Consider the following 27,417-nt stretch of genomic DNA (forward strand, 5'->3'; position numbering starts at 1 on the left):
TATAGCCCTAATAATGCAACCACCCATGTTCCCCCACTCCTTTAATTAGAGCTGACTCATGGCTGGTTAAAACCCTGTCCTGCTTGGCCTCTTACCCCTTCACTGAGGATACCGTCCCACCTCTCCTCCTCCCGTTTCTCTTTTCTTCTCTGGTCAATCAGTGCATCAGATAACAGGAGCAGGTCAAGGGGAAGCAGCCAATTCTGGAACTCAGTGTAACCCATCAGTCAACGTCAAGAGGATCCAAAGAAAAAAATATTTTGAAAGGCATTCAAGAGGAGCATTTGCTTTCCCACCACACACAGCCCCATACGGAGCCTCCTCCCAGTCCCTTCCCTCTCCTTGGCTCCCACCACCACTCCTCACAATCGATCCCAACTCTGGGAAAGCGATGCTAATCATCTGTCTCTGCTGATAGTGACACTGCCACTGTGACTATCTCACCTTTCCTCCACTCTCACCTGCTGCTCAGGAGACTGCGGAGCTGCCGGCTCGGACAGGGGGAGGCAGAGATGACACCTGCACGACTCAGCACCAGGTAACAGTTGCTTTGATCTTACTACCAGAAGGAGTGTTTAAAATGTTGTAAATTTATTTATGCTTATCCCTTTGAACACCTAAATCTTGCAGTACAGGCTCTCAGATTTGGTTTAGTTTCCTATGGTGTATATGGACTCTGCACCTCTTCTGGGGGTATGCATGGACATGGTGACACTGCTTGGCTTGGTGTGACAGCCCTACCACAGCTGACCATAAAGTAACGAGTGCAAGGATTAAAGGCCGATGTGGTGTGTACCTCCTTGGGAGAAACTGTAAATGCAACAGGCGTCACGCGATCAACGATCATCATTAAAATGTCAGAAGTTTTCTCTCAGAGTATTTTCAGGAAATTAGTCCAATAACTCCTGGTATCTCAAGACTAAGACTGCTCTAGTAACATTTCAATATCACAAACACATATATTCAGAAGGCAAACACGAATATTAAATGCTACATTCTAATCACCAAACTTAAACACTAAATATTTTGTTAACACATTCTTTCTCAAGAAAAGGTACTAGAAAAAAACTTCATAAAATGAACATTACATGACAAATCTCTAATTTAAAGTAATATTTTAAATACTGTTACCAAATTGGCATGTACTTTCCGAAAGACAGAAATAAATATTGGCAAATTTAAACCTTTCCAGTTCCAAAGATGCATCTCCAGGACACAAAAAAAAGTATAAATACTTTAACTTTTCCCCTTGAGAAGGATCTAAAGAGATCACAGTTTACTGCAGTTTTGAACTTTATATTACTGTAAAAATTGCAATAATTTTATTCAGAACTCAGAAGGAGATTTTCAAATGTTTCACATATTTTTTCCAAGCAGGAGAGCAGTTTGTTCTATGATGTCTTTTTTCTGTAATTTCCATCCAAAAACTTTGGCAACAACCCATAAAAAAATCAATACTTAAATACTTTAGTATACATGTCCCTTTAGGTTTTTTGCTCTTATTAGGAGAACACAAGGTAATTTTTTTTTCATATTAAAGCCAAAAATGGGTCCAAGAAATGGAAAGATAATATGGGCCATGTATGCAGAATAGGTTAGAAAAAAAAAACATGGTATCTCAGCATTTCATTAATTTTAAACACTTACCATCCCTCAGAATAATTTTAATATGGTCTCTAGGTAACTTTAGAGAAAAATGTTAGCTTAGATGTATTCCACCTAGAACTATGCAAGTTAAGTTTGGTGCACAATCCCCTGTATCATCAGTTAGAGAGAGGAAGCTCTGCAACAGAAGTTAAACCTACACAAGATGGGAACTGCCCTCTTGATGTGCCCACTTTTCCCCCCTATTTCCTAACTTAAATATCTCAAATAGGTGCCTAAAGATGAAGATTAGTCTTGGAAACAGGCCCTAGAGACATGTTAAAGATCTAATTGTTTGTAAGGTTCTCTTAATGCTAGTTTGGGGATCAAAATTGATTTCTTCTCCTTTTATGGATACTACTGTTGTCCTCTTCCTCCAGTACTACCCAAATGAATAGGTGAGAAATAATCATTTGCAGTTGTAAATATAAGAACACAGAAATAGCAAAAGTGGGATTTGCTCATGGATATTGTATAGCAGCCACTCCTAACAATGAAGGTGCAAGAGTATCAGGAGAGGCTCACAAACCAACTAAAGATGCTTCTCTTAATCCTACTGGACAGTACCATTTTCCACCCTAAATACACATTTTCTTTGTAAAATCTCTAGGTCCAGATATTCTTCTTACCTGTATGAAAATCTGAAAATCTCGAATTCTTGCACTAATAAAATATGCTGAAAATACATCTTTAACATTTCTGAACTACAGATGTGTGTCCAGCATTAGCTTGAGGGGATCAGTCTCCCTCTCCTGTGAATGGAGCAGAAAGCTCGGACCAGAGCTCCGCAAAACTCAGCAATCCACAAAACCTCCCTTCAAACCAAACCCAAAAGTACCATATGGCACAGCAAGTTTTAAGAGACAAAACAAAAGAACTAAAATGCAGTGAAAGTCTCCTAAAAGACTACGAGAGAACAAAAAAGATGTTTCATGAAAAGAAAAAAAGTAAAAATCATTTTTCACTTTTTATTCTATTGGTACATAAACAGAACATGGATTATCTCACCTTTTACCCACATTTATATTTGAACCCAGTCTGTGCAAGTCCAGCAGCAGGTCTCTGCCAGAAGTGCCCGAGTTAACCCAGAAGGTTATCTTCTCATCCCCAACCCTCTCCTGCAATCCGTGTTCTACTTTTGCTCACACTAAATAAAGCAAACTGATATTTATAGCATTTCTTAGGAGGCTGAATGTTTTCATCTACTCACCAGGTCATCCAAAATATCTCAGAAATCAAGTTTCATGACAGTTACCAAAACAACGCTTTGAGTCACTAACTTTGAGATGTTTATGTAAGGACAGTAAAAATCATACATAAACATGGAAAAAATCCTCATCTGTTTTTTTCTTCTGATTTATTACCTAATAATTCAACAGCAGAGGACTTTTAATGCAGTCCTGTAATTCTACAGCAATTGGAAAAGGCTCCAAAATAATCTTTATAAGAAAGGGGAAGATTATTTGATATTAAATCCATATAATAGCAACTCCAACTGTTAAGCTTGATGATTCTACTGTAGAAGGAAAGTAGAATTATAAAGCAAAAATATCTTTCAAGCAGTTTAGGTGATGAAACGAGACTAACAAGGCACTGGTACCACACATTTTTAAAAGAAAATACAGGCACTTTGAAATATCATGTCAAAAATACTGAATAAATTACAGGATATGTGTTTCACAGAGAAAGAAGAGCAAATAGCTGTAATTTGGGAGGCTAGAATTTCCTCAATGAGATAGCATAAAGGGCCCTGTGAACAAAAGGACCTTTCTCAAAGGTTTTCAGTGACTTACACAAGTTTCAGTACTCTACTTTAGTAGCAGTATATGACACTGCATCTGCATTTCTTAGATGTTCTTTTCATTAACCATTTTTAATCAGCACATAAATATAAATGACATTAAAAGATCAAGAGCTTTCTGTTGTGAGCTATGCAAATCCTGAGTTATGCAAAACATGATGTCCTGCTTTGTGAAATCACAGCAGTAACTTCAGATTGTCTGAAATTACTGTTTTAGAAAATAACACTTTAGCATTTACCTCTAGAGAAGGCAGCCTTCATCCTCAACTTACAATCAATCAATCATCAGAAACATCCAGCTTCCCTTAATAGATGGTTTCAGCTCACAGGTGGAGCTTTGCTTTCTAAGGTTCAGAGCATTTTAAGGTTCAGATGAATTAACATGTGCATATTATAAGCTGGTAGTATATGGTCTAAGGATTAACTGCTATAGCAACCAGTACTGTAGTCTGCCAACACATCATTGGATTTTCTAAGTTTATATGGATAGGATTTACATGTAGGTGTTCATTTATTGTACAGGGATTGCAGGTTTTATATTATGTGGATTTCTTCAAGCACGAAAATGCACAGCCATTGCACCAGTCTTCCAAAAAAAATCCCTTGTGTAATATTCAAAATGAAACCTCTACTAAAACAACAATTTCACCGTGTTTTACAAATATTTATTTTACACACTGTAGGACCCCTCCTGCTTCTCCATTTCATTCTATCCCATTACTCTAGAAGAGTATTCTGGACAGTACCAGGAATTATTCAAACTGAAATACGATGGCATGAAACCATGGTATAATCAAAACCTTTCTGCCCACAACCTTAATTACTTGCAAACTTCAATTTAAAAAAAAAAAATTAGAAGCATTAAAGAAAAGCATACTTTTATTACAAGACACTTTAAGAATGGTCTCTGGGGACTGATCAAGTGACCTCTCTGCCGTCTCTTCTCCCTGAAGGGAACTAGAGTTGGCCAGACTCTGTGCATATCCAGAGGTATTTTTACCCAGACACCTCAATACCTGGTTTCTTTAGGAAAGTAGCACACTGTGAAGAAGTCCTACTCACAACACATCAGCTGACACAATGACATCAGATCACACCACAAACTACTGGGGTTTTTGAGTAAGCGGTGAATACTCAGAGCCAGTGGAGTTCAATAGCACCTAAAAATTAATTCCTTCAGATAATATCCTACAGATATGAGAACATTCCTCTCCCCAGACACACTTCTGCATGTAAGATTCTTGGGCAAAAATGGGTGGAAGGGGAACAATCCTGTTTCAACTGTGGTTGCCTATATGTGTGAATTAAGTATACATATGTCAGATTCCACCATACTGTGTATACTACAGCTATCCACAAATGAATAATACATCTTAATTTCATCACTTCCAGTGGAGAGGAGCAGAAGCATTTTGAGAAAAAACAGAGGTCCAAGATAGGAGAAAAGTACCACAAGACGAGGATGGAAGAGAAGAAACAAAAAAATAACTGCACTAAAATATGCTTCCTCTGTCTGTAAATATAACTCTGTTGCTTGTAAACCTATCATCTGCATTTCAGCCGCTTTTTTCCTAGTATATTCTTCTATATTTTGTCCTGTCTCCTGACATGACCTTTTTTCTTTCTTCTTCAGTCACTCTCTCCTTCTTTCTTCCTAATGTCTTCCTTTCTGTATTTCTCTTCTGAATTTACCTTTGACTCTGTTCTCACTTTATCTATTCTGGAGTAATTATTCCTGGCTTTTCCTTCTACCATTTCGGTTCTGTAACCTCACTCTTTAACACCTGAGATTTAGCACCTTCTTTTCTTGTCCTGTAGCAGATGCAATAGCATTTGAACAGTCCAACAGAATTTGGGGGAAACTCTAGTGATGAATATCAGGGCTGCTCAGTGAAGTTTTCAACTAGCATGAAACCTGGCTCATCTTTACAGGATGATTACAGAATTTTTAGAATTATTACATTATTACAGAATTGGTTAGAAAATAATATAAGATAGACATTATAATGAGATTCTGAAGAAAATCATGATACTAGAAAAGGAAATATTCAAATAAATCAAGAAGAACAATATATATACTTCCATAGACCAAGATTCATACATCTGTTACATCAGTATTTCCTGTAAGAGTAGGAGTGGGCAGGAAGACACCCACCCCAAGGAAGAGGTAAAATCATGTTGCAATTATGTCCCATATTGGTCTTTTTCCTCTTTTAATGGGTAACTATCAACCAGAGCACTGGGCTTCCAGAAGCAACCCTAAGCAAACTCAACTTTACAGGCTGCTATTAACACAGCAACCTAGAAGATACCCTGGAAGCTGCGTGATGCATAGAACATATCTCAATTCTTCCATGAAGAAAGCAGTTTGGAACCTTCCAACACAAACAACTTTTTATCTCCTAGATTCAGCAAAGATCACCTTAAGTCATGTTGGTATGCAGTTACTTAAGAATGACCATGAAAGTCCATGTGAATGCTGTGGAGCATCCCTGCTTTCCACGCTGTCCCAATCAGAACCACTGGCTCAGTGCCGATGCAGCTCCCGTGCATCATGGTACAAGCTGCGCAAGGAAAATTATTCACCTCAAAACTACCCAGAGCAGAAATAGTAGCCAAATTTAGTTGAATCTGGAGCTGTCAGGAATGCAGTGCCAACCAGGGCTACCTATTGGTAACAGTAATCATTTTTAAGATCAGAACCTGATAACCTCAGGTAAGGCAGTTTATATGAACTCAAAAAATGACTACTTTGCTTTTATTCCATGCAACATTTGACTCCCAAGCATCACTCAGACTTTCATAGCGCAGAGGTAGATTTATATTAAGTCTCTTTTCAGACATGCTTTAAGCTTCAAATTACACCATATAGATACTAGAATTTTATCTTCAATAATGAAAGAGATGATATATGATATTGGTGACTGCTACTGCTCTCAGTACCTTGGCTGACATTTTAGTTGGGTGGAGAGGATAAAACAGCCACTCCGGGAACAGATTCAGAACAATGCAAAAGAGAATTTTCTGGTTTTCAGGTAAGAGTAAACAGTGTTTTATAGTCACTGGGAATATATTCTACAAGCCAAACAGATCTGACTTTGAATAAGGTGTTAATTCCAAAAGTATGAATGTGATTTTGTCAGTTTGGTCCACTTATGATTAAGAAAAAAGCTGAAGTGATTTTGAGCCATTAAATAGGAAATGTAATTTAACGACTCTCCCAATTATTTTCTGCTTTAGATGGCAACAGAGACAGGAAGACTGCCTTCCCTGGGACTCCACACAGGATTTTTCCGAGGGCTGTCCGAAATCTTACTGAAGGGGATCAATGGTTAATTCCCTTATGGATTCAGACAGCAACCAACTCACAGTCTCAGCCAGTCCAGAAAAATGGACAATTCTGAGGCCTGATTAAGTGACCTCTCTGCTGTCTTTTCTCCCTGAGCAGTTGACCAGACTGTGCATACCCAGAGGTATTTTCACCCAGATCCCTCTAAACCTGGTTTCTTTAGAAAAGTAGCACACTGTGAAGAAGTCCTACTCACAATATTGATTACACCAAGAAAGGAAAAAAAACCCACCTCAGAAACCAGTCTGTGCTAATTATTTTTGACAAATTTACCTTGTCTTAGCACATTCATTGGTGTTTACAAATAGATGTTTTTCCCCAAGAATTAAACTAAATCTGATCACCTATTTTAATTCCTCTGTTAAAATACAAAGACAAAAGGAATTAGATGTTGTTGATGATTGCTCAACCGGATATTCCATCAGCCTTGGCATGGAGTCACTATTTTAGAAGAGAAAGTGGTTTGGAGCCCATTCAACTGCCAGTGTTTCTGTGTCAGGTCAGTGAAAAATACACCAAATACGTCTGGGCTCTGTGTCAGTTCTCACCTCTAAAGAGGCTACAGGAAAGCTGGAGAGGGACTTTTTACAAGTGCATGTAGTGACAGGACGAGGTATTGGCCTCAAACTGAAAGAGGGTTGGCTTCAATTTGATATTAAGAAGAAATTCTTTACTGTGGCATACCCTGTGGTGGTGAGTCACTGGAACGATTTCCCTGACAAGCCCCGTCTCTGGAAGTGTTCAAGGCCAGGTTGGATGGGCCTTTGAGCACTGGTCCAGGGAAGATGTCCCTGCTCATGGCAGGGGGGTTAGAACTAGATGACCTTGAAGCTCCCTTTCAGACAAAACTATTTGAGGATTCTGTGATTTTTGCAGATCTCTCTGCAGACCTGTGATTGCAGGTTCTCTCTAAAACTAGAGAGAAAACTTTGGTTCACTACCAAAGACATAAATAGGAGACAACTAGCTTCCTCCAAGATCATACAATATTTATAGTTTTGACCAGAATTTTAGTGCTCTGAGCTCATTCAATCAGCATTCATGCAGGCAGGTGTTTAACCTGAACCTTACAAGTCAAATTCTCTGAGGCTGTTATGGTTTAACTCTGGGACCTAGAAGAAAATAAAGCAAGAAGACTGCCAATGCAAGGTTCTTAATGGGTTATAAATGAAAGGAGGAATGCTTCTTCGAATCCCCTAAATTAACAGCCCTCTTCTATCCACAGACTGTTCTTGGCCAATATCCGTAAGTAATGAAATTATGAAAAACAAGCTGCAGCTTCCAGAGTTTTGCAATTACCAGGGGATCATACTTGAAGAACCATAGATGGCTGCATGCTGCAGAAAATTCTAAGTCAAAGGTTTGTAGTCAAAAGTTACTTTAAAAAGCAACTTTCCAACTTGAGATATAATGAAGAAAATTTGAGAGGTCTGGTATTTAAAGGGAAACAAGATAAATGACATACATATATATTGCAAACTAAGAGAGAAACAAGTCATTAAAATGAGTGTCTCATCCATCTCCCACTACTGTGAGTTTTAAAACAGGAATACAATTCAAAGCTTGTGAAAACATGTGAAACAAGTTTACTCTAAAATCGAAAGAAGATAGTTACACCTGCATGCATTTTTTTAATAATATCAAATACTTGATATTATTAAAAAATAAATAATATCAAATATTTGATATTATTTAAGACCAAAAAATTTGATTTTCCTGTTCTCTATTTTTACCAGAAGAGAAAATGTGATCTTCCTGCCATGAGCTCTTGAAAAGAGTCATGAAAGGCACATTTCAGTTGTTTTTACACTGTTAGATCTCCAGGGTCATACTTAGGAGATGAAACTCCTTAAGTAATCAGTACATTCTCCAGAAGACTTGGCATTTCCCTTTTTAGCCCAATTATGTTCACAGAAGTGGGTGATGCCACAGAAGCACTCCACTCAACTCCGCTTGAGTGAAGAATATACCATATACACATGAATACCAAAAAACAGTAAACTCTAAGAAACACTGTTCTAAACAATTTTTACCACATAAACAGATATACCAGTGACATACCTGAAGAAGAACATGAACAGAGCAGCTGTGATGCAGAACAAAAGGACCTGCAAGAAGGAGAAAGAGTGTTACTACATAACACACTACTACTGCATGTTCTGGATCATGAAGATTTTATAACTTTTACTATAAAACTACACTTTATTTACGTGCTTGAGGGGCCAGAATGAAAGCTTGTCTGAGTCCACCCAAAAGGATTGCCTAGTTTCTAGTGGACTTTGAGCGATTCCTGTAGAAGCTAAAAAATTGAAATACACGCTGAGGTAGTGGGACAACAGACACAGCAAATGGCACCACTTAAAAGCGTCTGTAATAAAAGACCAAGTAATAAAATAAGTACAAAACAACAGAATTTAAACAATAAAATATTAGAACTGAAATTTAAACATCATATTTTACCTGTCTTTGCTTTAGTGATTTATTCAAATATCATATTGTTGCAGTTTAAAAGGCATGGTGTTTAAAATGTCTGCATAATCAGCTCCTTCTGCTGAACTGCTTTCCAGCCAGTTTGAGAGCAGTTAATTCTATTCCAAATCAAGAGTATCCTTTACAGTAGTTTACCTTAGTGCTAAACCCACAGGGAACAATCCTGTCTCGCTCTACATTATCAATGTTATCATACAAGAGTCAATGAGCAAACTCAGCAGCTCTCCAGCACTGAGAGGGGAATGTCCTTCTTCCTTCTGCCATCTTCTCTGCTGGGGCTTAGAGCTGTTACCTCCTCCTTACCACCCACAGAAGAACTCAGAGATGCTGAAGAAAACCTGCCTTAATCCACTCCATTTTTGTTAGGTACAGCTCACAAGTGAGAAGATATTGTTTTGTTCTATATATACTGGCCCATACTCATACCATCATTTAGGAGGCAAAATCCTTACAGAAATATTGCAAGTCTTTCAGAAAGTATCTGCACCTATTTTCAAGGGTTGAAGAAGTTTTGATCATGAAACCATACAGACATCTCATGTGAGAAGAAATGAAAGAGGTGGCAGAGGTGCAAATTAGAAGGTTATAAACCTGTAGAACAGGAGGCTGCTGTGTGTTAAAACAGATCAGAAAGCGTGACAAAAATTTGCACAGGAAATCTTTACAATGACTTTCAGAACAAAAAAAAAAACTTACAAATGACACCATTTCCCTTTTATAAATCTTCTGGCAGGTGACTAAAAACTAGGTCACACAAGACACTGTAACATCTGCTTTGTAAACTACCCATTTTTTCCTTTTCCTTCATCAGAACTATCATATTTTATTTATCTGCATCAAGAATGTGAACATCTGAAATCATTTTATATGAAATCATTAGGGCAAAGGTGTATTTAATGAGGGTAATGGTATATTTCATTTCAAACCAGCAGCAAAAGCAGACTTGTTTTCAAACACAAATTCTACTCAAAAAAATCTGCCCTAATCCTCTAAAGTTCAAAATGTATTTAATCAATCAAACAACAGCTATCAATTCTCTTGAGGTTTTTCTGGAGACACAGGGAGAAGAAGGCTTGACAGCCTGAGCAACAATGTTGGGAAGTAAGTGAGAAATGGCAAAGAACCAGTTTTCTGGAGGACGGGGGGGGAGGCGGGGGGGGGGGAGAGGGGGCAGGGGACAACAAAACGAAACAAAATTTGAAAAAAATATGTATGCCTTTGCATACTAAAAACACTCAGTTCACTAAATAGTATTTTTCTTGCCCTTTTTTCTTTTATTCTTTTTTTACCTTTTTTTTTTCCCAGTAAGTTTGATAATAATCTAACAAGTATTTATATGCATCATTAAGATGCCCTCAGAGCTTTCTTCTCCAGGTTAAAGCATCCCAGCTTTCTCAGCTTGGGAAAGCCAGCACTGAACACACCACTATGGATGTGTCTCAGCAGCACTGAGTAGAAGGGAAAGATCACCTTGTTCAGCCTGCTGGCAGTGGCCTCCTGTGCTGGAAGGGCCCTTTGCTGGCTCATGATCAGCTTGGTGTCCACCAGGACCCCCAATTCTTTTTTGCAAAGCTGCTTTCCAATGCCCTCAGCCTACTGGTGACAGCAATTGACCCAGTAACAGCAGCAGCAGCAGCTCACAAATGACTTGCCCTCGCTGCCAGATAAAAATCTTGGCCCAAAGAAAGGAAAAATAACAATGTTAAAACTATCAAAACTACTTGAGTCTTGTGTATTCAGGCTTTTCCCGCACATTACCCAATCCTGAGGTTATGTGCATTTTCTTTAAGCATTTCCATTATAGTCAGATTTCCTGGGGTACAAAAGGTCTCTGATTGGAGGCTGCTGGTTCTTCCATACATCCAGAAAAAAGAGGAGGACTGAAGCCTGTGATAAAGTAACACAGACCTTGTAATTAAAAGGAAAAGCACTGGGAGTACACATAATATATTTAATGAAGACAGGAGGAGGTAAATGGGCAGATCCATGATATTAGCTGGTAGAAGCACCCAGAGTGTTGGAGCTACACTTCCAACACTGCAGTGCTACTACTAGCTCACAGAAGACCTAAGGCAGCTTCAACCACTGGCACATGACACTTGACTTCCAGTATATTCATAAAGCCTGAAAACCATCACCTTCCTGATCAACCACTTTGCAATGAATGCGAGAGCTACGGCTACACTTGATAAAAACAAAGTAACCATTCCTAGATCCTGAAGGCTGCGTGCTACAGAAAACTGAACTGCCAGCTACAATCTGTCTGAGGGAAGGTTTAGTGGTAAAAACCATGGAAAATTAAAAACCCAGTTTAAATAAGCCCCTTCAGTAATTAGTACTTCAGCCAATTTCTTCCAAAGTTAGAAGCTATATAACTGGGATATATATAACTAGGAGCTTCGTACAGCTGGTTAAAAATTTTTACTCTTAAAATATATGATGCAGAAAACCCCAACTATTTTGCATATTTTTTATTCCTTAAAATAAGACATTCATCCACAGAAGAGATTACTGCTGTCTCTGCTGCTAGAGATTATAAGCCCCCTCTCACCTTTACATTCACACACAGTTGAATAGCAGCATGGTAGTTGCATTACCTTTTATTATATCAGCTATTATTACCAGGGATCATGTTAGATACTCCATGGGACTTTTGACCTCACAGTCCATTTTTCTAATTTACCCCTACTTCAGACATGAAGAATGATCTGTTGTACCCAAAAGCCACTCTGTTTTTTTCCATACATATTAATTGGTCTAATAAAAAAAAATATACATCATCACTAACAGTAACCACCCAAAGCTACACTTGCTTGTGGTTCCTAGATTTTATTTCAAGATGTGTTATTGCCCTTATTAAAATATTTTATATGGTTCTTATCATTAAGATTATCTCTTAAGCAAACTCCCTTCTAACAAACCCAAAACAAAACAAATTAAAATAATGGAACTAGCCATGCAGATTAATGTAATGCTCTTGTACTCCATGGCACAGGAAATACATATGTATGGAATATCTCTTTTCCACCTGCACAGTATGTAACATCCTAATCAATGAACTGTCTTTATGAAATATATTTGTTAATCTTTTCCAAGAAAAAAATAGCTAGTTTAAAAAGCACACAATTTTCTGTCATTTTCTAGTCGTTAAAAGGGATGGAAATCACAGCCTTTCTGAGTAATTAAAGATACCAGAAGTCATATAAAAGACACCAAAGACACCAAAAGCTGTACAAAGAGAACTTACATGAAAGCAGAAGCCACATCACTTTACATTCAGCCTCTTAAAATCTGATCTGATGACCACTCTTACTAATATAAATAGTTATTTTTCACCACTATTTAATGCCGCAGGCAAGAAATTACCACAGTAAACCATTACCTGATGGAATTAGTCACCATTAGCTGAGACAGCAGCTCTTACGTGACAGCTACATCGTCACCTATATGGGACTAAAAGGGAGAACTTCAGCCCAAAACCCAGGAGGTGCCAAGAGCATCAGCTATACCTCTGAGATTGCTGCCATGAATGGCACTTACACAGTGCAAAGGAAGGCTGATACAGCCACTTAACACTAGATGACATCAGCCATGGGTTTGGCAAGGGGTTTTCTTTTCCTGAGCACTGAACTAGTTCTCCTGCTCTCCACACCACTTATCTATTTACTGTCCCAAGTAAGTAATGATCACTCGCATCCCTCATCACTCTTCCACCACTTCTCAGACTGATGCTCTTTTTGGGCAAGTACAGTAGATTCTCCGGAGCACAACTCTACTCTCACCAGTTAGTGAGCTAAACCACCCCAGGAGAGAGAGATACAAAAAGCAACTCAACGCCCATGTTACATTATTGCTATAAAACTAAAGTTGTTGCCAGTATGTTAATGCCTGCCGCTTATTCAAGAGAAGACAGGAAGGAAGCTGGAGTACCAGCCTGCAGGAGTAAAAACTATTCCTTAATTTGGTAGAAAAAAATTGCAAATGACAGCTAGAACCTGAAGTCTTGTCAAATTCAGACTAGTAAAATGGCAACTTTTTCTCTGGTTACCAAGATTAATTAATGCAATGTGATTAGACTGGTTTGTGTACACTTGATGCAGTGTGGTGAGATTCACCAGCCAGTATTGATCAGTATCCAACTAAATGATTTTATGGTGTCTTGTCACATCAGCATTCATAACAATAGGATTACTGACGCATGTCTTTAAAACAAATGCATTACCAATAATAAAATATGCATATGTACACTTCAGCAAAAGCTTCTGAATTTGTTACTTTTATTTAAATTTCACTATTGAATAAAATGTCAAATAAAACTATATACTTCAGGTCTGTCAAATGACTTACTAAAGGTGTAGTGAAAATACTGTGAAGACTGAAGGGAAAACATACTCCCAAATCCTGCAGCAGCTCCAGCCCTACTGTAACCATCCAGCTTTTTGTGTCTCTGGGTCCCTTGCTCCTTTCTCCAAGGCCAGTGCTGTCCCACAGATGGCACCTTAGAGCACCAAGCAGTGCTTTAGACAAGGCTAGGATGTTTTCAACCATCTCTACATTTAACCACAAGCTCCTTGTTTTTCAATCCCCCAGGGAGAGAGAAGGAGCCAAGGGGGAATGCAAAGCACTCTGAGTTTCCTCAAGCACGTACAGATCTGGAATAACCAAGACTCCAAGATCCAACAGCTGTAACCAAACATGTGCAACCATCATCAAACATTACTGTCTGTACCTGCTGGGTTGGCACTGTCTCATTCCTGTGAAGTCATATAACATCTCTTCTCTTTTACACACTAATCAAAAATTGTGATTTACTTATTTTTTTAATTTCCATTTAAATATCTTTATAACATCCCTTATTTTTCTATTAGGAACACTCCTCAATTCCTAAGTATTGCTGCAGGCAGCAAAAATGAGCTATTCCAATTCTCAGTGTTGCCACTGCTTATTAAAGAAGTCACACAGTTCCTGTACAGAAATGTCATTAATGAAGTTTTTAAAATAAAGATATTTTACACTGAAAATGGGTTATTTGGTTTTGTATGAAAGCATAAGGAGTTAAGAGAAAATGGTGGTTGTCCTTCACCAAGCTCAAACTTCCAATAATCCCAAAAGACACATGCCAATTGGAAATCCTGAAATGGAGCCACATCTCTCTGGTCATTTCAAGGAATGCCGTCTTTTATCTTCTTTCTATAGTCAAGCCTGTCAAATCAAAATCTTTATAACATCTTCTCTCCTTCTCTAATTGAAATGCAGCATATCTGGGGAGAACTTAATGAGCTATCAAAAGCAATGGTGAAAACTCTTGTCATACCTGTGGTCAACCACGTGATTATTTTTCTAGTTGAAATTAAGTAACTTTTGAAGCAACTTTTGAAGCAACATTGCTGCTGCTTTAAAATTTATAGGCTTTATGAAAATGCAGAAAACAATTTGTCAGATACTTATTGGGCACAGGGCCAGTTCAGCTACACCTACAACACTCAGCTGTTAGAGGCTCCTGATTTTTTTCTGCCAGCAAGTCTGAAGCAATCTCTGGGCTGATAAGATCAAAAGAAACACTAGTATGTGTTATTAAACAAGAGATTATATAGGTTCTTGTTAAAGCACTGTTGTTGGATCGTGATTAAAAGGTTACAATTGGCAAATGCAGACAGTAACTGAGCCAAGACTGGGAGCACCTGCCAGTCCCAGAAGAACAGCAAAGAATAAAAAAAAATTAAACCCTCAATTTTCTAGTTCACAAATTCCGTGTAGATATATACACACACACACGTACCTATAACTAAGCATTTCAGAATTCTTCATTTGTTTCCTCAACACTTGTCAAGTTTCTTCCCCCATTTTTCATATTCTATTAGCCACAGCAAACAGAGCTACAACATACAGTGACACAGCCACAGAATATCCATTCTGGAAGCTTCTGAGGAGAATCCACTGCTTTCAAGCATGCACAAGGCTTGAGAGACTGAAGCACAAAAAGTAGTTGCCAAATGAAACTGCAGTTTCATCACCAACACAAGCAAAAGTTTTGTATTATACCACTGGAGTGTACTGAGTTCAATTTAAAAATCTACACTTCAAATACATATTTTAAAATCTAAGATTGGGTCACTACGATCTTCCTACAACCTGACACGTTCCTCATGATGGCTACACATCTTGCTGTGCAGGTTTGCCCATTGCTGGGCCATGCACACAGCTCAAGTTGAAACTACACAAAGCTCTTTCAGGCAACATCAGCTTATGCAGTCATCACTCCTCCTCCAGCAACTTTTCTTTGCTGATTATTCCATGTGTCTTCTGCTGGCACAGAGATGCACAGAAAAACAAGTCATAGACATGACCCACCAGAAAGCAACTATTTTCTGTTCTCAAGGACTAATAGGGGCAGGGTCAGACAGCTTAAGCCACACCCAGATTAAATCATAGCCTGATACTAACAACATAGTCAATTCAACCAGCATGATTTGAACCTCCCTTCATTATAATTTTGACAAATAAACGTGAATTAGCTGTGAAGTGTTCAAATTATATTGAGAAGGCAGAATTAGTGATATACTTGAAATACCACACCACAAATGAAAACTAACTAACATCTCTAAGTATTAAATCCATATGTAAGCTGAAATTTAAATCTGGTTACTTATCCTACAAGAGCTTTACAAATGTAGTAAATACTAAAAACCCAATGTATTTTCTTAGTAGTCTGTACAGATGTCTTGTATTAGGCTTCTGAACATAACTGCTTAGCTCATGTTACAAATATCATCCAAGATTTCATCTCCACCATGAGAATTTCTGCTTATCTGTCTCTTCTTCTTCCAGAGCTCACAATCACTGAAGAATTAGAAGGTTTAATATTACCTTAGTATCCAAAAAGGAACTGCAAGTTATTTGTCTTTAAAAGCTTACAGGTGTTGAAATAATTTTGTTGCTGTGAAGCACATGTATTAAAATATTATAAGCACAGCACTTTGCAAGGCAGCATCATGAAAGCCACTGTATCCAGTAATGATTCATACTGGTGAAATTTCTGAAAAGTAGCAGAATGTGATGAATTTCAGATAAGCATTAACAGCTAGTAAAAGGACAGGGTTAAAGAGGTAGAAATAAATTATCTATTTTGATAACTGGGACATTAAAAGCAGGGTTTCCCCACTATTGCAACCATTTAACTATTATGTTAAGTGGTGTATTTGATAATTGAAGTCAGCTAGATCGACAAATTTTAAAATTACTAAAAATTTTGGCATGCTCAGATTTATTGTAATTTGGCTACAATAGTCATCTTTTGTGCTCAAGAGCTTCCTGCCCCGCATGCCCATGCCCATAGCTGCCCCCTCTGTTCTGCCAGTTGAGATGCTGGGCAGGGCAAAGAAGAGGCTGAGGAAACCAGTGGAGCCAAGAGAAATGCACATTAAGGAATGTGCTCAGGAACTGTGCATTTCTTTTCTTAAAAATGCTGTGCAACCAGCAGACACGTAAAACAAATGCTATTTCTGTATATACATATACAGCAGCATTTTGGTGTTTCCTAAGTGAGGAAAAATATTTTAAAATTATGATAATTATTTATGTTTGTGCATAAATCCTGGCACCTTTTATATGATGTCATTTAACATGACTATTCCTGTATCTCTCCACAATTTTGTCAGAGTTTTCATTAACATTGTGAACTACATGCATTGCTTTGCAAGTAGGAGTCCCCTTGAGAACATGAGGAGGGGGAACAGCTAAACTGATAAGCTAAAATGCCTCTCACATTTCCCCAGACAGGAGCCTCCACATTGTACAGCTGACACTGGCTGTCAGCATAAGACACAGTCAGCTCCTCAGGGGAACAGGGCTCTCAGTAAGCAGTACTTATGTGAGCATGCTAGGAAAGAGAATCAGAACTGACTGGAGGGGGCGAAAGCACAGAGTGTGTTATCTGTTGAACCAAGGAGTTCATGCTGCGATGGAATTAGTTTCCAGTGAATTTTCCTGAGAAAGTACAGATACTCTTGTGGCACGTGAAAGGAAGGACATGAGTTCTCACCACAGATGTCTACTCCATCCCAGTGCTGGAGGTTCCTTCTCACTCTGCATCCCCATCACTGCAGTAAGCCAGGGAAGGGGCTCAGGCTGCTTCAGAGAGCAACTAGTTTTGCTTTGAAGAGCCCCTCCAGTGGTCCTTTTAACCACCTCCTACATGGAGACTGAGTGGAAAGAAGAGATGCTAAGCAGAAGCTATGAAGCACTATTATAAACCATTCTAGCTCGATTCACATGGCCTTCCCTATCTCTTTATTAAGCTGTAATATTCTTAGAACTAAGAAATAGAAGCTCAAAACTGATACAGAAATCAGTGGAAAAATAATGGTGTTTTACTGAAGTACTTAATTTTAAAAGATTACACAGCAAAGGCCCACACATCAGCAAACACCCACTCTTCCTCCATTACAGAACTTTATTACACCTTGATTAGGATAAACGGTATAGGTTATATTATACTCTTCTTTCTCCCAGCAGTTGTAATTTTGTCTTGTTTGTTTTACCATCAATCACTTAAATGTTAGAAGATCTGTCACCCACTTCCGCACACAACACCTACAGGTTCAGGAAAAAGTCTTGGCACTAGCAGAGAATGCTACTAATAAGGCAGATTAATTTTTATTCTTTCTGCTATTGTTACTCCCATCACAACAGAGAAAAAAATACGATCAAAACAACATAAGCGAAGTGCAACAAGGTTAATAAAAGGTTATGCCCTTTGGTCATTGTTTAAATATTCTCTCAGATATTTAGAAGTAGGTATGAGTGTTTATTCATGCCTAGAGGCATTTCTTTTTTGCTGATCCCAAAACAGAACACAACATTTCAAAACAACTAAAAACATCAAAATTTCCATTATATTACATCCCTGCCATATTCTGCTCTGCACCCCTACCTCTCTCACCCTTTGCTGTTCTCTGGGAAGGTAGGATGGCTGTCTGCACACAGCTTCACCAGCTGGGAGCAGGGGAAGAAGGGCTGCCACAAAGGCTGTCCCAGACCTTCAAATTACATCTTGAACAGCATCCATCATGGTGGATAAAATTCCCAATGGCAAACTGCATCTATACAGTGGTATCAGACCAGTAGGAAAAGGCAGAGAGGAGAGAAAAGGGAAGGGACAGATAATGTGGGCTACCTGGTTTACCAAATCTCCCGAGTCTGTTCCTGGAGAACTTCAGAAGTACTGTGGCACTTGGTAATACTGTGATTTTTATTTTTTATAACTTTTTAAAAATATAAATGAGGACACATTCAAACAGTATCACAACTGTACACAAAACACCTCAAAGAAAGAGGTCACCTGGATAAAGAGAGTTTAAAAACTCATGAAAAGGATATAATTAGCTAAGAGCTGGTTATCAAGATCTAAACCAATTCATCTGCAAATATTATTTTCATTTCCAATCGTTACTACAAAAATTAATGAGAATCTGATTCCAGAAAATAGCTGTGCAATCCACTGAAATAACTGCAGACAGCACCCATGTCCAAGACTATGGTGGAGTACCCTGAGAATTACCAGGAACCTGAGAAAGTCACAACAGGGAGATTAGCTGCATTTGTAACTGGTCACCAAGTTCACCACACAGCTAAATTTAATATGATCTTGACATTACTGCAGTATCTCCACACTCAGTTGTTTCAAATTTCTGGACACATTTCAGGAAGCTACTCAAAAATTTCAAGTTCTTCATTATTTTACACAAATAATGAAAAATACTACGTGATAGGGAACACACCTTATCTCATGTCAACTAAGGGGCTATGGATTTACCTTAAGCTCTCCTTCATCTAGACTCTCTCTACTCAGTAAGGAGAGACTCAGCAAGCACCCGAGTGATAAAGCAACAAGTTCAAATGAGAAACCTTCCAGCAGCTAAACCTGAGAGAGAAGCCTGATCTTTCTTGCAACAACTTTCTCTCACTCCTATCTTTTCCAGTCTACACCACAGAGCCATCAAGCACAGTATCACTGCTTTTTTCACATACAAAATGCATTAACTAATGGCTAAATATAGTGTTAGAGACCATAACACAAACAAGATGTTTAAACAAAATTTTGAACTGCTGCTAATTGTGGACTTTTTTACCTGTTTCACACTTAATTTTGCTGCAGAAACACAGCTAACATTGAGTAAAAGTACCAGGTCTACACAGAGCACACAGTACAACATGGCGTGAGTTCAACTGTTTTCTAGTATGCATGTTCCAAATTTCAATGTAGCCCAAAATAATTATCCCATGAGAAAAACCTACATCTGAGAAATGTCTTACTCCACTAATAACTTAAAAAAAAAAAATTTAATTAATTTTTTTTTTACAGAAAAATTAACTAAGTTATTTAAATTATTTTTTTAAATGTTAAGGCTTATCATACATATGATTTTTACCTACAGGAGAAAAAAGATTATTTAAACACTTCTGCTAATGAAACATCTGCATTTAATACAGTTGATTACTCCTCTAAAACTATACATCGATTATATTCTTTCCTGTAAAATTACTCCTATAAATTGGAATCTTCAAAACCATCATATTTTCAAAGTGGTATGAGATTCCCCTTACACCCTCAAATACTGCATTCAAATAATTCTCAGCACCAAATTAGTCCAAAATGTCACCAGAGTCTACCTCACCTTGGCTTGCCTGGGGAGCCACAACACAAGTACATTTGGAAGACTTGTCTGGTTTGGTTTACAGGAAAGGATGAACAACAAGTGCAAAGATTTCTTGTGATAAAGTGAAAACATGAAGGAAAGCACATCATGAGATCACTCAATTCACTGAACTGTGTAAAATGACTCAACATGAATATCTTCAAATACAACAGCAAAGAGCTTGACTGATTTCTTGCTGCTCTCCAGAACACACCTGCTGCCCTTTTGAACTGTCTCATTAAGTATCACTCTAAAGCACACGGACCAGCTTTAGCTAGTGAAGATTACAGGGCTCCACACATCGCTCTGTCAGGAAATAATTTAATTCTCTGTCTTCTGCACCTGTAAGTGCACCACAAATGGTGCAGAAGATCAGATGATTTGATTAAGATCCTGCTGTTAAAGGCTTTTTGATTGTAGGACAGGCATTCTGAAAGCAGTACAGCAAAAGGTGAAATGTATCCATAGGTGATCATGAAATATTTGCTCCATTAAACTGACTCAAGAAACTCTGGACTTCCCAAGCCGAGGTGTAGGTAGATGAACTGCCAGCTAATGAAATAAAATGGCATTCAAAATGGAATTGTACAAAAAAAAATTACTATCTAAACTTTGAAGACGGTGGATGATTATAAAGTAAATCAAACAACCCAAACCTCCTTGGGTTCAGGGATGACCAGTTGAAAACACCTTTTCATCTCTCAGCTACTCCCAGACAAGCGCTGTAAAAACAGGACTAGGAACACATTGTGGGGTCAGTTCCCTACTGCACCAAAACATGCTATTTTACTTGTATTCAACAGCATAAATGAGCTATGAGAACATCTAAATGCAATGCAACACCAGAATAATCTCTTTCGAACCACAATTTTATCATTTTATCGCTGAAAATAAGAGCTAAACAAAATGTCACAACTACGATTACCACAAGGGGTTAACAAATTCAATCCCAGAAAAATGTAAACTCAAGGTAGAATTTCTTTCCTGCAAATTGCAGCAATGGAATTGAAATTAAACTGCATTTAGTTTAAATCCTATTATCACTGGAAACTCTTTTTTAAAAGTCAGCAGTTTTGGCATAATTATGTTTCTGGCCTGCTTCCTCAACGGTCTCAGAAGATTTTCCTGTAAAACAGCTTAAGTGCACATCCTACTCTGTAAAATGACAGAGTGCATAATATCAGGGTATCCATCACATATAGATGTGATTTTTTTTCCCAACAGAGCATGTAAGAACAAATCAATCAAACAAAAGATTTTAGCATATCTAGCGAAAGTATCCCGAAACAAAGGCCTCTTTCTGCTAACTTAATAACAAAGACAACTGAAGTAAAAGAAGACATATAAGGTTATCTCATCAAATTTCATTATTCCATATTTAAGGGAATGCTTCCACAAATGCTCCTGAAATCTTTGAGTAAACTGTTATATCACAATTTCCTGGGATTTCAGGTATTTTAGTAATTTCTCTGTATCCAAGGCAGAAACAAAAGGATTTCATCTTTGTTTCTTTAACAGTAGCCACAACAGCCCAGCAGTACCCAGCACCACAACCCCCAGCACTCATCTTTGCATGGCCAAAGGGATCTCTGGGGGAGGCCAAGAGGTCCTTATATTCCACCAGCCAACAACAGCTGTTCAGAGTATAAGCAGAAGCCTATAATCTTACAATTTAGAATAGGCTTATTAAAAAGCTGAAAAAAAGAGCGAGTTTTGTTGTTGCTGTTGATATTGCCTGCCTTGCTACCTTCTAGCACCGTTACTAGTAATACTGAATTACTTTTTAGCATCAGCTGGTGGAGAGAGAAATTCTTTTGAGCTTTCAAATCACTCAGATGTATACATCACTTCCTAGTTTGCAAAAGGTATTTTAGCCTAGAGCCATCTCTTCTTTTTGGAACCCGTAAGAAAATATTTTGTGTTCCCTCCATGTGGTCCCCCTGTCACTAGGGACTAAAATTATTCCTTAGCTGGACCAGTTTCCTTTCATGCTACCCAAGTTCAGGTGGTGGTTAAATAGAAACAGCTTTGTCAACACAACACCACTAAAAGTAAAGAAATAAAATACATACAAAACATGAAAAAAGAGAAACTCAGAGAGAGAAGATCCCCAAACATGCTCAACTTCAAGGATTTTTTTTAAAAAGAAAAAAAAAAAAACAGGGTTGGGAACAGGAAGATATTTAGGGATTCAAATCTGAACCTAAAGATAACCAAACTCGGTGCAGCATCCTTGCAGGCTACTCACAAATCACCAGCCTCTAAATTAAATACAGGAAAACACCATGTAACCCCCCCATATTTGTCATTATTTGCACTATTGTCGCTATCTGCAAGGTATGGTTGACCTCACATGAACCTTAATGTTCATGAACTGCAGGGAATCATTACAGAAGTGAAAACCAGGGAGACAAAAGCAGAGCGGAGTCAAGCAGGCAGCACATGCCCCAGAACAGCCAAAATTCAGACAAACAGATCAGGTTACACGTACTCGAGCAAGTAAACACCAGTGTAAAATAGGAACCAATAGTTTCAGCTATCAAATTACAGAAAAAAAACCCTTGTAGAAATGCAATACCAATATAGACAAAATGTTAATCTGGACAATATTTAACAGATTAATACATAAGAGATTACTCACATTATAGATATTTGGTTGAAAGTTTGGAAATAAATACAATAGTTCTGGTAAACAAAAATGAGCTATTGTGCTCACACTATTTTTAAATAAACATCTTGCAAATAATAATTTAAGATACTTTATTCATGCAATCAAAATTATGCTATCACATAATAACAGTGGGTATTAATGTTTTTGACACTTTAGATTACCTACTTGGTATCAATTTCAGTCCCCATAGAGAGCAAAAGAAATATTGAAAAAAACCTTCAACATATTTAAAATAGAAGCAGGTAAGACCTGGGTATACTCTCTTTGTTGAAATGATACTGTCCATAGATACACAAAAGGATTCACACAGAGAAGAGGCACAAAGTAAAGTAAAAGCACCAGCCTTTCCAGGTTTGAAACTTTCTGGAGGGAGGATTAAAAAACAACTTCCTTCCCAGCAGGATTGGACTCTTCTCCCACAGAAAAAGCAATAGAACAAGAGCAAACAGCCTTAAGCTGTAGCCAAGGGAGGTTTGTTTTAGATATTAGGAAAATATTCTTCACCTAAAGGGTTGCTAAGCATTGGAAGAAGCTGCCCAGAGAAGTGGTGGAGTCATCATCCCTGGAAGGATTTAAAAGATGAGTGGAAGTGGCAGTTGGGGAGATAGTTTAGTGGTGGACCTGGCAGTGCTGAGTTAGGGTCAATCTTAGAGGTCTTTTCCAACTTTAATCATTCTGTGATTCTTCTCCACTTTTTTGATGGCTGCATCCAATTTCTGCAGTGACCAGGGCCTGAATAACATCTAGTGTTCACCATTACAAAGATATTTGAGAAGTCAGCTAAGGGGAATATAACATGCTATTATTTCAGTTCATGAGTTTGCGTCTTTGAGGTATTTTCTCCTGTCATACTTGATGTGCACCCATATGCTCTATCATGTTTCTGGCTTTTTTTCTGAACATCAGAACACCGCTTCTTTGAGTAAAGTGCTATTTTCAGACCAAACACTGTAATTTTCCATTTCAGCTGTAGTAATGACAAAGCTTTCAAGTGGGAGACTGCTTCACAGAGTCTGGAGCAGCAGGTGAGTTCCGAACACACCCACGGCTGTCCTCTTGCACAGCTTACTGCATTTGCTGCACTCACTGATGCCATTTTGGTCTTGTGTAATTCAGTTGCCTCTGTTACAAGGACAACAGAGCTTGGACAGAAGTCTGCTCATCGTGACACCAGTTCATGAAGACTCAGTAAAATACATGAACTATTCTGATTCACGGAGAAATTCTGTTGTCCCATTATCTAAGTTTTCTTCCTCTACCTACTCACGCAGGAGTAGGTTTGTTGGGTTTTTTTAGCTAGGAATATCCCCTCCTCACTTTTCTGTTCCCTACCTCCTTATCACTTGCCATAAATTAAATGCTGTTGCAGAATTATGCTATTCAGCCCCTGGAAAAAGTGAAATTGATAATCTGCATCTTTGCATGTTCCTTGAGAAATAAGCAAGCAGAGCAGTACACAACCAGAAGTTATTTATCAGATGAGATGAATCACTCAGTAGTGGGATAATAACAGCATAGCTCTTATACAAAACACTGAAGGAGGCAACAGCAAAAGGTTGACAGGCAGGCAGAAAAGGAGTTCAATTTTTGTGGAAATTATAAAAGACGATCATTTTGGTAAGCGGTTTGGTCTTTGTATTAATCGGCTGCTCCCTTGCTCACGAGTGACATGAAAGATGTGTTCCCTGAAGCAAAGGGGGAAAAGGAAATAACAATGAAAACATTGATGGAGACAATATGGAAAAGTTCAGCATGCTGAGTTATTTTAAGTTTAGAAAAAATGCCAGGAATCCAGGAAAAAAAAATACTACAGGAGGGAGGCAATTTTACTTTAATCTTTTTAAATGTGTTGGAAAGAAAGTTATAATCTAAATCTATAAGGAAATATTGCAGCCAGTAAAACTGATTTAAACCCTCCAAATTGCAGACAGGATGATGACTGAGGAATTTTAAAAATATCCACAAGAATCAAAGGAAATGTCTTATTGGCTTATCTACAATTAAGTAAAACACAGGTTACCTGTGGAAGAATAATTCACTACTATGTCTCACAAAAAAAATGAAACTAAATGGAAAGAACAGTTTTACCACTGTCCCATCATCAATGAAACTGGTCAATTTTGAGCTAGTCATCAGTCTATTCACTGATACTTAGGAATAATTAAACCTGTCAGGACAAGGAAAAGGAATAAATTAGTACACCATTAAGAGTCCTTTTCAACCCTAATTACTAGCTGCCTTTCTGAAAAAAAAAAAAAAATCCAACAACAAAAAACATATTAGGGGTTTTCTGTTGCTGCTTTTGTGTTCAAGAGCTTTACTTTAAACTGCAAAAACAAGAAACTAAACTGAGCCTTGTACAGGGTCCTTAGCTTGGTACCCCTGTACAAATATCCCAACATCAAAGCAATTCTCCGATTGCTTCCAGAACTTCTGGCAGTGTTTCATACTATTCCTAGAACACCTCCTTCACTACTGGGGCAATGAAATGCCTCTTCAAATGCTGACCAATACTGTGCTTATTACCAAGGGAGAAGCACACACAAAAATATTGTCTGGGGGAAAAATCACAGACCCTTATTACCACTTGGTTTCTTAAAAAATTAAACTCATGACACATACATATCACATTAAAACTGAATGAGGGCTGAATACTAGCAGATTTAATGTAAGAAGCCTTTATGAATCTGACCTGAGGTCCCTATGCTTTTGAGCAGAAACAAATCCAAGACAGAAAATTAAACTACAGAAAAATTAAACAATTGAAAAATAAAAAAGAAATACTTAAGAATTAAATTCTGTTATCTTCTGGTTTCTCTTGAAAATGTGTCTTCTATTGGAAAGCTTTGCTATAAAAATTAGGAGCTTTCTCAGGTCTTACCTATAATACGTACTGAATCTCTAGCAAAGAGCTTTTGCTTCCAATTAAAAACCAAATGTTCACACCTGAAAGGTTTTGATTAATAATAAGACAGCCTTACACAACTGGATAAACATTCCTGCATACTCTGAAAGGGTATAATTTTGCTAAACCTATAGACACTAAAGAAAAAATTGTTAAATTAAAAAAAAACTTTTAAAGCATTTTCTCTCCCCCAAATATAGCACCATTTTTATCTGCTTGTTAGGTTACCTGAGCAGAAACTACTTTAGAATCATGTAACACATGACAGATCAGGCCTTATCTTCAAAGGTGGTGGTGGGAAAACCCAAAGGAATTTCAAACTCCTGAGATACCAACAAAGAATTTAATTATTAAGTGATTTACTACAGTATTTTGATACTATAATCTGCCTACAATACAGAAATGGGTCAAAGAAAAATTGAAGCAACCCTGGTTCATTACTATATCTTCAAATGCTTAATGTGTATATTTTCAAATGTTTAATATAATGCCAGATAAGAATATCAGGCACAGAAACACAATTCTTCCTCTTTTTTAGAGATCTTTCATAGAATTTCTTAAAATACCCTGAGTGAATTAATAGAGCCAAATCTGAACTCCCATCTATACTGCGAAAATGACTGAATGAAGTATTCCAGCAATAAAAGCAGCTTTGTCTAAGTTTAGCTCTCCCAAAATCCCTACTTAGGGAACCTTTCACATTCAGTGCTGTGGGACTGAAGACATCTTAATAGCAGGCAGCACGAAATTATGTTGTAACTCACAGACAACCTTTCCCACAGTCTTCTGATCAGATGGTGAGACCAGTCCAAAGAGTCCCCCTTCAACAGGCTGGCCCAGTTCTCCCAGTACCACTCCAGCAAGGCTTGTACTCTCTTAACCACATTGCTCTGCCATAGCTCTCACTTTGGGGATGAAGCTGTAGAAGCAGAAATCTTGTGGGCTCCTTCTACTTATTATAAGAAAAGACTTTGTCTTGATAGCACCTTAAAAAAAACCAACTGTTGAATACTGGAGAAAACAAAAATACAGAAGGGTGAAGATGCCAGGAGATAACTTTCAAATGCACAAACTGTTCTCTCTGCTTCAGACATAAGTACAGCATTTGAAATGCTAAACAGGTGTCACTTTTCACTCCAGAATTAGTAGTGTAACCTCAAATTGTATTTTTTTTTTTGCATAAAAATGCCTTGAGATAAGGGACCAAGGGAGGAACCTTTTCTTAGTCAGCTATGTGTGACCATGTCCATTGCTGAGCAGCACTTTAATAGCTTTAAAATCATGTACTGATATTTTAATATATGCCAAAATATTTATTAGTCAATAGAATTAAGTATCTTTATTTCTGTCTTTTGTATACAAAGTTCCACTACCTAGAACAGTATTTCCCATATTACTGACATATTAAAATAATCAAAATATTTTGTGCCTCTTGATGCCAAATGCTGTTTGTAGAAACTACATACACTGGAACTGCAATAATTTATATTGGGAGAAGGAAAAATGCTCATTTAAGCCAGTTTCACAAGTACAGTTCACTGCTGGAAAATGCTTTGGAAAATAAGATATCTCACACAGAAATTATTTCTTTATACCCACCACCTCTACCAGATCACATTGGTCACCAGCTGCTACTTTTAAATGGCTCTGTTACTCAAGACTAAACAAGAGAATGAACTTTAAGATCTTTGGTGGCTACCAAGAGCATAGAAAGAGATATTAGTCAATCTTTCCTTTCAACATCATCACTACCACTCAAATGTCCAGTGAAGGGCACTTTCTTTAAGTCTGATAAACAGCTCCAGGGTCAGATCTCATTACATAAAAGTTCTGAGTTTCAGCAACTTAAAAAGAGCTTTT

At 37.8% G+C, this 27,417-nt stretch overlaps 1 protein-coding gene and 1 long non-coding RNA gene across 7 annotated transcripts in view; one reads left to right on the forward strand and one right to left on the reverse strand.

The window, feature by feature from the left end:
• Nucleotides 1-27,417, reverse strand: part of TMEM135 (transmembrane protein 135) — a 161,675-nt gene that overhangs the window by 54,326 nt on the left and 79,932 nt on the right. For all 5 annotated transcript variants that reach the window (XM_069015662.1, XM_069015654.1, XM_069015671.1 and 2 more), the window contains one exon: nucleotides 8,856-8,902. In XM_069015662.1, coding sequence (XP_068871763.1) covers nucleotides 8,856-8,902 — 47 coding nt within the window. The remainder of the gene's footprint in view (nucleotides 1-8,855; nucleotides 8,903-27,417) is intronic.
• LOC138110596 (uncharacterized) lies at nucleotides 122-8,899 on the forward strand. 2 transcript variants are annotated; one of them, XR_011151000.1, is made up of 3 exons: nucleotides 122-538; nucleotides 6,686-7,293; nucleotides 8,839-8,899. It is a non-coding gene; the product is annotated as an uncharacterized lncRNA (long non-coding RNA). The 2 variants fall into 2 exon arrangements; XR_011150999.1 differs by lacking the exon at nucleotides 8,839-8,899 and adding an exon at nucleotides 8,020-8,149.

The sequence above is a fragment of the Aphelocoma coerulescens genome, chromosome 1 (genome assembly GCF_041296385.1).
Source record: "Aphelocoma coerulescens isolate FSJ_1873_10779 chromosome 1, UR_Acoe_1.0, whole genome shotgun sequence".
Lineage (NCBI taxonomy): Eukaryota > Metazoa > Chordata > Aves > Passeriformes > Corvidae > Aphelocoma > Aphelocoma coerulescens.